General features: G+C 38.4%; 1 protein-coding gene across 5 annotated transcripts in view; it reads right to left on the bottom strand.

The window, feature by feature from the left end:
• wu:fj29h11 (protein NO VEIN) overlaps nt 1–12,347 on the bottom strand; it is a 64,212-nt gene extending 51,865 nt beyond the window's left edge. For 4 of the 5 annotated variants that reach the window (XM_038304326.1, XM_038304331.1, XM_038304330.1 and 1 more), the window contains exons 1-3: nt 12,045–12,347; nt 11,731–11,798; nt 421–1,195 (exon numbers count right to left, since the gene is read on the bottom strand). In XM_038304326.1, the coding sequence (XP_038160254.1) occupies nt 421–1,191 (771 nt within the window). In that variant the 5' untranslated portion in view covers nt 1,192–1,195; nt 11,731–11,798; nt 12,045–12,347. Of the gene's footprint in view, nt 1–420; nt 1,196–5,339; nt 5,482–11,730; nt 11,799–12,044 lie in introns of those variants that run through there. The other variant, XM_038304329.1, reaches the window with a different exon arrangement.
• Nucleotides 12,348–12,942: the final 595 nt, after the last annotated feature.

Genomic DNA, 12,942 nt, shown 5'->3' with positions numbered 1-12,942 from the left:
ATATGGATCCAGGCTCAAAATGAACTCCTTGATATGTGCTTTAGAATTGCTTTGTCGCACTGCTCTCATTAAGCGTAGAAAAGAAAAAATAATAACAAACGGTAAGTTCAGTTGTTTTATAAAGTATGCAAATAAGGAAATTGTCTATAGACCAAACTAAATTATTGTTGTTCTCTACTTAAAAAAACACTTTAGCTTTTAAAATGGAATAATTTTCTATTTTTTTAATAAATTGTTTTATTTAAAAAGTCAATGTATAACATGGATGCATGAAAACCTCATTTTATTTCAGGGTTAAATTCTGTTTAAAATAACAGATTATAATTAAAAATGTCTTCGGACCTTTACTGGTTGAAAATTTTCTTTATTGGACTCCGCTGTTTTTTAACTGGTCACCCCTGATAAATACTTTATACATACCTCCATCACTCTCTGTAGCAGCTGGTCTTGGCTGAGCTGTATAGCCGGCTGGGATGCGGTGAGCGGTGGGTTCCCAGGAATGTAACGAACTGAGGCCATCAAAGGCGAACCGATAAGGTTATGGTCCAACTGTGACGCAGCTACCTGAGCTGCTGGTGGGTTACCGTTCCGGCTCTCCTGAAGACATTCTGCTCTCTGTGGTGTCGTGGGTCGACTTGCCTTTCTGATATTTGCTGATGTTTCAGCCAAGGGTTGACCTCCAGGGAGGTATATCTTATGGAAAACTCTCTTCTGCTTCACAACTAGATCCTCTTTCAGTGATTCTACCAAACATGAAATATTTTTGAAACCCAAATCAGATAGGGACAAGTTCTGCTTATACGACAGGTCGTAGAATATTTCCAATTTCTTCAGGGGAATCCCCTCTGGGTGTTCCTTTACTAAATCAACCACATTTTCCAGGATAACTGCAGCCTGAGTCTGCTTTGGTTGAGCCTTTGTTGATGTCTCAGCTTGAGATGGAGCTGGCCTGTGTCCATCTGCGGCAGCCTCCTGGCCTTGGCGACGATGTTCCTTATGAAACACCACCTGTCCCTCCATAACCAGCTCCTCCAAAGAGGCAATCATGCTCTGCATGGAGTTGAAGTTTAAGTCACGTATAGCTAGGTTAGTGTGATATGTCTGGTTGTAGAACTGGGAAAGCTTTTTCAGTGGAATCCCATTCTGGTGCTGCTTCACCAAAGCAACTACGTTTTCCAGAACAACATCCATCTCACTGCAAAGGGAAAAAAGACACATCAGTTAAAGGATAAATAAAATCTGCCAGGGATTATATAAATGAAACTAAAAAAAGAACTGATCTTCTCGCAATTGAATTGATTGATTTCCATCCATCCATCCATCCATCCATCCATCCATCCATCCATCCATCCATCCATCCATCCATCCATCCATCCATCCATCCATCCATCCATCCATCCATCCATCCATCCATCCATCTCCTACAGGGGAATCCCAAGGCGTTCCAAAGCCAGCCAGAAACATAGTCTCTCCAGCATTTTGCTGGGTCTCCTCCCGGTGGGACGTGCCCGGTACACCTCACCAGGGAGGCGTCCAGGAGGCATCCCTGGGCTGTCACCCTATAATGGTGGAAGGGTTTCAGTGTCCCAATGACCCTAGGAGCTATGCTGTCAGGGGCTTTATGCCCTTAGTAGGGTTACCCAAGGATGACAGGCCCTGGGTGAGTGACCATACTTTTAGACTTAGATGAAAGGGCTGGTTATCCTCCCGCAGCAGTGTGTCGCAGTGAGGTTGTTACAGATATTTTTGATTTATGCCAAATTTTGAAGTGTTGTCTGTGCTATGATATTCGGGACAATCAGGAACTAGCTGTGGGTCTAGGTACGGCCGAGGCAGTGAGGAAGTGCGGGCAAGTTTGTGCGACAACGGAGGGACATGAGGGTGAAAAAGAGCGGGGATCCATGTGGAAAAAGGATCCCAGCATTCTGGCGAGCTTTTCTAGCTGGTCCATCTTCATGAGTCGTTTTCTACAATGGCGCTCATACAAACAAAACAAGCCGGTAAGGTACCACACAGGAAATATACATAGTGTAGAGCGGATGTAGATTTGACCAATCAGAGGCCTCCTGTCTGCAGTCACCTACAATTTGGGAGAGGTGTGCTTTTTTTAGGACGCTTTTTTTTTTTTGTAAAACTCCATTTTATACCACATTCAGCAGTCTAATGGCAGTGGGGAATCTTCTGGACCTGCATCGGATGCTTCGAAGCCTCTTCCCAGAGGGCAGCAGGGAGAACAGTCCATGGTGGGGGTGTGAGGGGTCATTGATGATGTTATGGGCTCGAGCAACGCAGCACTGGGATGAAATGTCTTAAATGGAAGGGAGAGGAACACAGAGGATCGTCTCGGCTGTTCTCAGTGCACATACAAAGAACAGCCCAAAGACCCCTTATGATGAATACAATAGATAGACATATTGTTCCTTCTCCTGGACGCGGGTCACCCCGGCCCCACTCTGAAGTCTGGACTGGAGGTGGGGCACGCTGGCAAGTGCCTAGTGGCTGGGCTTTTACCCATGGAGCCCAGCCGGGCAAAGCCCAGAAAAGAAACATGGGTCCCCTTCCAATGGGCTCACCACCTGCAGGGGGTGCCAAAGGGGTCGGGTGCAATGTGTGATGGGTGGCAGTCGAGGGCGGGGACCTTGGTGTTCTGATCCTCGGTTGAAGAAGCTGGCTATTTGAAATCAGATTGATTAACTCTAAAGAATTTTTTTGTCAAAGAAAGGCCTCGGAAGCTTTTCTGAAGAAGTGCCAAAAAAGTTTGCTTGGGCCTCCAACGGACAACCTGGGATAAGCTCTCCTTTTCCCCACCCTGGGTATTTTTATTATTATTTTGATTTTATATATATATATATATATATATATATATATATATATATATATATATATATATATATATATATATATATAAAAAAACTAAAAAAAAGTTACAGTTTACCCTCCAACATTCCCAACAATCCTTTCGATAAGACCCAAATAAAAATGAGCCGGGTTTTAAATGCCACCCCCACCTGCTGCTGGACACCGTTGCTAAGATAGCTGAAGCTAGGCTGGTCTGGTTTCCTTTTGTACACAACGAAGAGAAATTTCCCCTGTTTAGAAACACCTCTGGAAAAACTACAACTCTCTCTATTATCAAGTCAAATCAGATTGAAAAATAAATGGCAAGCTAAAAGCAGCATTTCTGTTAAGCAGCTGACTGCAGACTTTACCAGAGAAGGAAGCCTGATCGATTTAGCAGCTAATAAAAGGTTGTCAATGTTTATTTCGAGCAGAAAGACAAAAAATGTGATATCCAAGAAATAATAACCGCTTAAAATCAATTGATTGAAGTTAAATCTGCACATTTAAGTGTATGAATATATGTATTATTATTTCAAACAAACAAGTCATTATCTGCACTATAAACCCACACTTCCCTCATCAATAGGTCTCTGAAACTCCCTATATTAAGCATGGACATGCAGGGGTGTCCAAAGCTCGTCGATTTTCTGTCCCTTGGAATGATTTTAATTTGCCAGTGAGGGGAGGCCGATACCAATGAAAACTCTGTAAATAAATAGTTTAAACCCCTAATAATAATCTTTAGAGACATATTTTCTTTTAAAGCTTAAAATCTCCTTAAAACATTAATTGTGGTGCACAACACAAGACGTTGCACCCAAAGAGAGTAACCCATTTCCAATTATTGGAAAGAAGAAGAAAAAAAAAAAGATTTAAAGAATGAATAATTAAACAATTAGTCGCAACACAGGTCATTATTCACGGCCGAATAATGACCTTTCTACAAGAATCAGACTACTTTGTTTATCGAAATAAAACAACTCAAAGTTAGTTATTGACTGAGTAATAAAAATAAAATAAAATAATTAATGAGTAACTTCTGTGTCTCTATTTCCTGCCTTATGTATCTGACATTAAAGGCGATGCTGGGTTGTTATTTTCCTTTTGGAATCGTCTCCCATAGCACTAAAAACTAAGACAGCTACATTAGATGTGTGACAAATTTAAACATTATATGACAAGAGCATTAAAAACATGTGAACTTTGAGACCCAGCAATTTTATACATGTATCACTGGCAAACAAGGAAAATAAATGTCCCTACATACAATAGAATTAGACAAATATATATTGTTTTAAATGTTTGGGAACATTTCAAAGCAAGTCTAATTAAACTAGTGTACAATGCAACCAGAGTCAGACTGAATTAGGTGAATAAAACAAAAGGCTGTCAGTAATGATTAGGATTTCATCAGAGGGGATCCAGTCTGCTTTTCCAATGAAAGGAAAACAAATGTACGCTGCTGTGGCAACAGAGATGATGACCCATACACCGGCTGTCGCAGGTTTAAGGAACGTATGTTGCTAAAGAACATCAACTGAGCGGCTTATTTAGCTTTGCATTTAGGATCAACGGGTCTGGCTTAATTAGTCAGAGGAAAACTTCTGAGGCAAAAACAAAACAAAAAAACAAACAACAAAGCACAAAAAAGAGCAAACATCTTTTATATTTATTTATGACCTGTTCTCATACATATTGTTGTGGATTAATATTCTCTGTTTGATTAGGAACACTTTAATCAAGCCTTTTCTAACAACATGCTATGAGGTGTCAAGTAAAAAAGTACAAATACTTGGTTACTGTACTTAAGTACACTTTTTAGGTATCTATACTTTTACTCCATTACTTATTTTTCCTCCTACTTCTGACTTCTACCCATTACATTTTCACACAAGTATCTGTACTTTCTTTTAAAGGTTACTTTATAATTTTATACTTTAAGTAGTTTTTGCAGCACATACTTTTTCCACTTTTACTTGAGTAAAAAGGTCAAGTTGATTCTTCAACTTTTACCAGAGTGTTTAAACTGCAGTATCTATACTTCTACTTGAGTAACAAATGTGTGATTTTGACACCACTGACCGCAACAGAATGAGTAATAAGTATGTATGATTGAAGCTAATATTGTTATTACAGGTTAATACTCAAAGCTGCAATACTGGTATTGTATCGGTAATGCTAGTTTTATAGGGAGATAGAAGAGGAATATAAAACACACCCAACCTGCTGTAAGCCAACCTTTTGTTTGCAATTAACTGTGGATAAATATTCTCAGAAAATGTGAGTCATTTTACCCTAACTGCTTAGGATAAAGATTTACAGTAGAACAACAAACAACAATAAAGAGTGAACGCTTTAAATGATGTTACCCAGCGGTTTTAAACTCTAAGAGAAAATCCTCAAAATCTACTTTATATTAACCTGAAACAGGTTTTAACCCCACAGCAGCAAGCCTGGCTCTAAGCTACACCTGTATATAATAAAAATATGTGTCTCACCTTCTTCTTCAAAACAAACCACATCTACGGTGAGCCTCTTTAACCATGTCAAACACTGAGCTGCCAACTTCCTGCTTTGGTTTATATACCTCCCCCGCTCCTCCCCTCCCTTCTCTCACTGTGATCCAGGCAGCCAGCTGAGGGAGAAATGAAAGTGAAACTAAAATCCTCGCTCAGTCTGTTGCTGCTTCTCAGCTACAGACACAGTCTCTCTTTCCAGGAAAGGGCCTGGCCTCAGGCAAGGCGTACAAACCGAGAGCTACCAGAAGCGGTTGGGTGTAGCCGAAAAATCCATATCTTTTAGTAGTGACAAATTCAATTAAAAGTTTCATTTTCCTTTCACAGACAGCATTGAAAGTGAATCCTTATTAATAAGGTGAGCTATGTTGACCTCTGAGGGCAGGGGTGATGAGGCAGAGGAGGAAATGAAACTGTTGTATTGATGTTATTTCTAGTTTCCAGCTAAAATATTAAGCTTATCAAAATAAACAAAAGAGAATTTGTCTTCAGTTGCTCAGTGCGAAGCATCTAATCAGTCCTCAGGGTCTCTATAGAAACTGCCTCGACCCTGATCCCACCCACTTCAAATTAAACCATGCAATACATAAAATAAATATAGGTATATTGAAAATGATCCATTTATTTAAAAAATGTCTTTCAATTATTTAATGTCAAATTCTAAAGGTATATCACATTTTAATGGCACATTTAATCCGTTAGTTGTCCATTTCCATTATTCAAAGGTATATTTTATTATTTAATGACTTTCAAGGTAAATTTGTTGACACATTTATTTATTTTTGCCCCTTTTAACTCTTCATAGAGAACATCAACACATGGCTAGTTGCTGGGCAATAAAACAATAACACTACTACAACAGACACCTTTTCAATAACAATAGAACGTACTGACATATTATCCAAACTCCAATCCAGAACCGCTGCATTCCGGGACATGTAGGCAGAGAAAAGGATTTAGCCAATCACAAACACATATAAGTATAAAAATATTTAAAATGAAAAAGAGATCATATCTCTTACATTTTATTAGTCTTCTTCTGTTCAATCCAGAATAGAATTTAGAATTCTCATTCTCATCTATAAAGCTGTATAGATGAGGAGAGTATCATGAAGTTAATTCTTATATCACATATCAGATTGCTTCTTAATACTTTCCTTTTTGATAAAGGTTTCAGTTAGAGAGGCTCAGGTTATCCTTAACTAGTTAATCTTTTATAGGCTTAGGCTGCTGGAGGACATAGGGAACACTTTTCCTTACTTACACTCTACTTTTATTATCCAATTCTGTATTATTTGTTAGTTCAACTTTTTACTTTATATTCTGTTTTTCTCGTTATAGTAGCCTCTGTCATGCCACCATCCTGGATCGAAACACAAGGCTGCCACTCCCCCTCCAAAATATACAGATGGGAGAGTTAGGCCTGTTTTTTAGTGCTGTCCTGATTCTGTTAGAAATAGTTATGGACTCAGTTTTTAGCATGACATCTGTATGTGTTCAATAACTAATGTGTTTTACTTAAAAACAGTCTCAAAGCTCAACCACTTTACTGACTCTTTCCCAGACAAAGATACCTATTGAACTAGTTTACTGTTACCTTTTCTAACATAGGAAGTATTTATGGTTCAGTGCTGGTATGTTCCTTTTTAGTGATTGTATCTGTCCTCTCAAACCCGCAGTCGGTTGCTCAAACAGCTACTATAGCACTACAGGTTTCTTCCTTTTAAAGGGGAGTTTCTTTTCTCTGCTATTGCTACAAACATGTTTGGAGTGGGAGGTTGCTGCATTCAACGGCGACATGCTCATCCCTGCGAGTCAATGACTAGAAATCAGCTGGTTTGATTGAACCGTCTACCAGAGGTCAGGGATTAGCGGACCCCCCTGCTGGCTAATCTGGACCCAACCTGATTTAAAACATTTATAAATTACAGCATGTTGCCCGTCAACAGTGTCTAACTTCACTTGCGCCTCTTCTCCTGTTAATATGGTAAAGCCGTCCGGAGCACAGAGACCAGGCTACATGTGAAACAAATTAGCCAATGAGCTGCTGTCAGTCTGGGTTGCTGCTGCTGCTACTTTTAGACGCAGTAGGAAAACCTTTGGAAAGCCAGGTGATGGGAAAGAAGGAGAAGATGATGAGAAAAAGTGAAAGAAAGTGTGGACTGCTGGAAGAACTGTGGTGAACTGGTGACAGAAAAGTGAAATGGTGCTCAAAGATGACCCTGCACATTTAGAGTATATTTGGCTCAACCTGCTGCTGTGAAGCAGGATTCTCCACCATGAACAGAATCAAAAATAAATATCAATCCAGGCTAAGAATTAGCACAATTAGCTGATTTTTACTTGGTTACCCCCAGTGGCGTATCTAGGGGGCGGCTACTTGGGCTACAACGATGGATTTTTCCCCAAGAGCCCCGGATGTGGCTTCTGAGCTGATCTGAAGAATGAAGAATTTCTGACAGGAATCAAAGTCAGTCACCAAACAGTTTTCCAACTCGTAATGTGTATTTATAATTTTTCATTGCTGATATAAGAGGATGGAAACTGGCTGATAGCAGGACACAACAATTAAGACTTCCTGAAAGATGAGTGTGTAGACTTTCTGGTAAATCCCGTTCTAATGTAAAATATGACAGATTACTGCATTAAAACATTTTTAGTATACGACATGCTATCACACATAAACAATTTTAGAGAATTTGGAAACTGTTGCTCTTTATTTCCCAAAGATATGCAAGGAGGAGAGGAGAGAATGGATGTTTCAGCTGCCTGAATCAATCTGTTCCCCCTCTATAACATGGAAAGAAATTAATTAACCTGCAAGTCTTTAACTTTAACAACAAACCCTGTGGATTTGGTGATATTTGATCATTGTTTGCCACAGTTATGGACGAAAATCATATATTTTAGCCACCTGAAATAATCTGTTCCCCTTTGTTGATCCTCATTGAATGAATTTTCTGTTTAAATGTTAATCTAACAATTTACAAATATTCCCAAAACCACTGGACTTTGTCTTTCAAGTTTGAAAATGTTTTGCTTTCCATCCAGAAAATATCTTAAGTAATGATATTCCAGATATTTTGCATTGAGAATTGAAAATACATTAAATAAAACTCCTCAAAGCAACAGATATATTTATTTTAAATATTTGGATTTCAAATTATAAAATAATGTTTCAAACATAGAAAAATGACAGCATAATGAAGACGTATTTATTACTGGGACTATTTTTATGAAAATGGCTTTTTATGTAAATAGCTTGTAGCACTTTAAAGGGGCCTTTGCACTTTATTAAAAAGCAGCTTGGTTATCACTAGGACACTTTATTTAGCATTGCACTTTAAGCATAGATTTTCACATAAAGAACAGTTTGCACACAAGGTTTTTAAAATATTTATTGAATATTGCGATTATACTTGGTTATTTTAGCTAATGAGCCTTTGCATTGGTTTGCTCTAGTAAAAATATACAGAAGATTGGGTATAAAAGCTGCCAAATGAGGTCGCTTTAGCCAAAAGATTGTCTGAACACAACTTCCAACCCGATTAAAAACCAAAAAATGTGGAAAAAACTATGTTTGAATAAAAATGACTAACACCTTTCCTTATACTCATCATTGCCCAATTTCAAACACTTTCACTGTCTTAACTTATTTCACTAAAATGGCAGAAAAACTGCACCTTAATTGAAAAAAGGAAAAAAAAATATACAATATTTTATTACAAACTGTAGTTCAGCACTCAACCAGTAGGTGGTGACATGTTCACATGGAGCCTCATGAACTGTGGGGATGTTGAAGCAATTTGGCCGGATGGTTCAATGGCTCATGAGGCCTCATCTCACCAGACAAATTCTCCCCCGTGGATCCAGACACCATTTATAGGTTCTGGGAGAGACCATGGACAATATAGGGGGAGTTGTGCACATAGTTTGTGGGATGTCTATAGTGTTGGGTGTAAGTTAAATCAGAAAATGTCTATAAAACAATAACCTTAAGTGTTTGTGTTGGTAGATATTTGATTTAAATGTGTGTTTTTTAGATGGGATTGAGGAGTTAAATTTCATGTAAATGGTTTAGTCCATCAGCTGTTTCTATTTAAGCCAGAGATTGTGTGTTTGATGGAGACTAAATGCTGTGGAGCCAAATAAACTCTGCCTGAAAAGTTCATTTTTTCACTGAAAATCCAGCCGAGAGGTCGCCAGTTTACAGACAGTTTCAAAATATACGCAGAATTATTTTTTTTTTTCATATGTTATGGGGGAAATGGATTATATCAGGTGGCTAAAATATTTGATTTCCCTCTCATAACTATGGTAAATAGTGATCAATGGTCACCAAATTCCCAGGGTTTGTTGTTGAAGAGAGGAATAAACACAGTTAAACTAGTGATGGTGAGATGAGGCCTCATGAGGCATTGAACCGTTTGGCCAAATTGCTTCAACGATCCCCACAGTTCATGAGGCTTCATGTGAACATGTCACCACCTACTGGTGGACAGCAGAACTACAGTTTGTAATAAAATCTGATTTTTTGCAATTGTTTTTTCTTTTTTTCCCCTTTTAAGTTCCCTTGAAATTGTTAATGGTTGGTGTGTATAATAAAATTTTTATAAGTGTAAAATTTCTTAGAGCAATCATTTAAGGTGCACAGATTTTCTGCCATTTTATTGAAATAAACTCAAGCAGACAGTGAAAGTGTTTGTGCAAATTGGGCAATGATGAACAAAATGAACGGTGTTAGTCATTTTTATTCAAACATGATAGTTTTTCCATGTTTTTCTTTATTTTAATCAGGTTGGAAGTTGTGTTCAACCAATCTTTTTACTAAACCGACCTAATTTTCCCAATCTATATTTTTACTCGGGCAAAACAATGCATTTTAGTCTCATCAGCCAAAATAATTAAGTTTAATCGCAACTTTCAAAAGAGAGAGACAGGTCTTGAACCATCAACCTCTAGGGTGAGAGTCTGTCCCTTTCAGAGGATGCCACTCTTGCAGATGGTTTTACAGGGAGAAAATACTTCTTAAAACTGACGTATTAACACTGGCTTTGTCTGGTGGTTTGCTCAGATATTGATCATTACATTGTTTATTCAAACCAAATTAGCTTTAAGCAACTAGATTGGTTGGAAAAACAACCAATTTATTCTTAGAATCTATCCAAACTTTATCCAGCTGAGAGCAGCTCTCCTCCAATCTCCCACATCTTGACTGAACACTGAGGCTGTTTAGATGCCTGTCAAAATTCTTGCTTCCCGAACCACTTACCGAACCGGTCACGTGGTATCACGGTAGCGAGGCCTCGGACGTCATCAATTTTGGCCCCTCCTCTAAATGAATCACGCCTCGACACGCGCATCGGGGAAACGCCCCCTCCATTAATCGACACACGCCTCGAAGCCTCGGCTCATCTCATAACATCACTAAGTTAAACACTTGCAGGTAAATTAATTTCTTCCGATGTTATGGAGTGGAATTGTTATCTGTGATAGTATATAGTATACTAGAAATTTCTTTAATCCAGTAATCTGTGATATTTTACATTAGAACGGGATTTACCAGAAAGTCTACACCAGGCATCCCCAAAGTCAGTTCTCAAGGGCTTCTGTACTGCAGGTTTTAGAGGTTTCCCTGCTCCAGCACAGCTGATTTACATTGATAGTTGATTAACAGGCTTTTGCTGAACTGCAATCATCGGAATCAGCTGTGCTAAAGCAGGGAAACCTCTAAAACCTGCAGGACAGCGGCCCTCGAGGACCGACTTTGGGGATGCCTGGTCTACACTCTCATTTTCACCCTCAGGGCTAAGCCCCTGATCTCCTAGAATCCTAGATCCGCCCCTGGTTACCCCTGATCTATTGAATAAAATCTTGTCTTTAACACCCTTGTTTATATATGCTGGAGATCGGCGTGTTTTTCCAGTGTAGTCCTGTTTCTCTGACAGTGACTGGCTGGATGTGCTCTCTTCATCCTCTGTCATTGGAGCTGGCTCAGAGCTCGTCTGCTTGGCTGTTTGTTTCCTGGACGGGGCCGCCTTTTATAACTGCTTTTTATATCTCTGCTTCTGTCTCCTTGAACCCCAGTCAGCCTCAGCAGATCACACTGAGCCTGGTTCTGCTGGAGGTTTCTTCCTGTTAAAAGGGAGTTTTTCCGCTCCACTGTCACTACAAGCATGCTTAGTGTGAGGGATTGCATTTGAGTCAATGAGTCAATGCAATCAACTGGTTTTCCTTAGATAGAAAACTTTGAATCAATTTGACAGTATGACCTGGTTGAACTGTAAAGTGCCTTGAGATGACATGTGCTGTGAAATAGCGCTATATACCAGTAAATAAACTGAATTGAATTAAGAGGAAGTCAGTCACATACCTTGCACTTGTCAATTTGCTGGTGAACTCTCAGTCTACCATAGTTCTCTCTTCAGTAAAACTCTGGAGCTAAATGCAAGAGAAAGTACTGTACTGATGAGACATGAAAAAGCTTCAGAACTATATATATATATATATATATATATATATATATATATATATATATATGGCAATATCATTAAAAAGTAACAGCTGAGACCTGATTTCTGCAGAGATGATTGAATTAGTTTAAATAATGAGGCAGATAATCAAAATATATGCTATTATTTAAAAACGAAGCTATTTTAACAATTTGTTGAAACTGTATTTTGCTACCTGCTCGCACAGTTGCAGCATCCTTGCGATGCTGTTTTCTTGTTTGTTTGCATGACTTTATTTTCTGAGATAACGAAGTAGCAGCATGTTCATTGTGGCTAGCTGAAGCTAGCAGGAAGTAACAAATGTTTGGCGACGATTTTTCCTCATTTATTTCCATTTGCTATTTGTTTAAAGGTGGATACAGGAGCTCCGACACAGCCCCGGGACTTTGAAAAGATCAAACTGTTTGTATTTTCTCCATTTTATGGCAGCAACGTTAGCATCACAGCCATATATGAAGCTAACACGACGATGCGTTCACGTTCCGCTAAAATAAAGTAAATCCGAACTGTTTCAAAGAGAAGCGGGTGATACATTGTCCTATGTATTATGTAATGTATTTTATGTTTTTTATTTGTGCGCTAAAATCCTTTCTTTCTGAGTTTGCGTGGTAAACATCAGCAGTTAGACTTAAAGCTGTGGTGACAGTCTCAAAGGTTTTAGCAGGTCGTGAAATTTTTTTTTCTTGGATAACTTGAACGCAGCATGGCTTGACATGTGAATAGTGAATAGATATTTTAACATTTATATAAATTATAGCTTCATCCGCTGATAATCTAAACATTATATGTAGTAAGAGTAGTAATATTATTATTGAAGTTTTGTTGCCAAATAAATTCCTTGAACCACATTCTTTGGTTCAAATGAATGATGAATTTAATATTGGCTAGTTTATGAATTTAATATTAGCTAGTTGATGTTATTATTATTATTATTATTATTATTATTATTACTATTATTGGTAGTAGTACTAATATTAAACCGATACGATGGAGATTTGTTGTTGTAATGCTACAAACTGACCAGCAGGTGTCAGTGTAGTGTAACATCTGCATTTAGCAAATTTGAAACATTT

This window comes from Cyprinodon tularosa, unplaced genomic scaffold, assembly GCF_016077235.1.
Source record: "Cyprinodon tularosa strain WSP-4 unplaced genomic scaffold, ASM1607723v1 ctg531, whole genome shotgun sequence".
NCBI lineage: Eukaryota > Metazoa > Chordata > Actinopteri > Cyprinodontiformes > Cyprinodontidae > Cyprinodon > Cyprinodon tularosa.
This window is presented reverse-complemented; position numbering and strand designations above follow the sequence as displayed.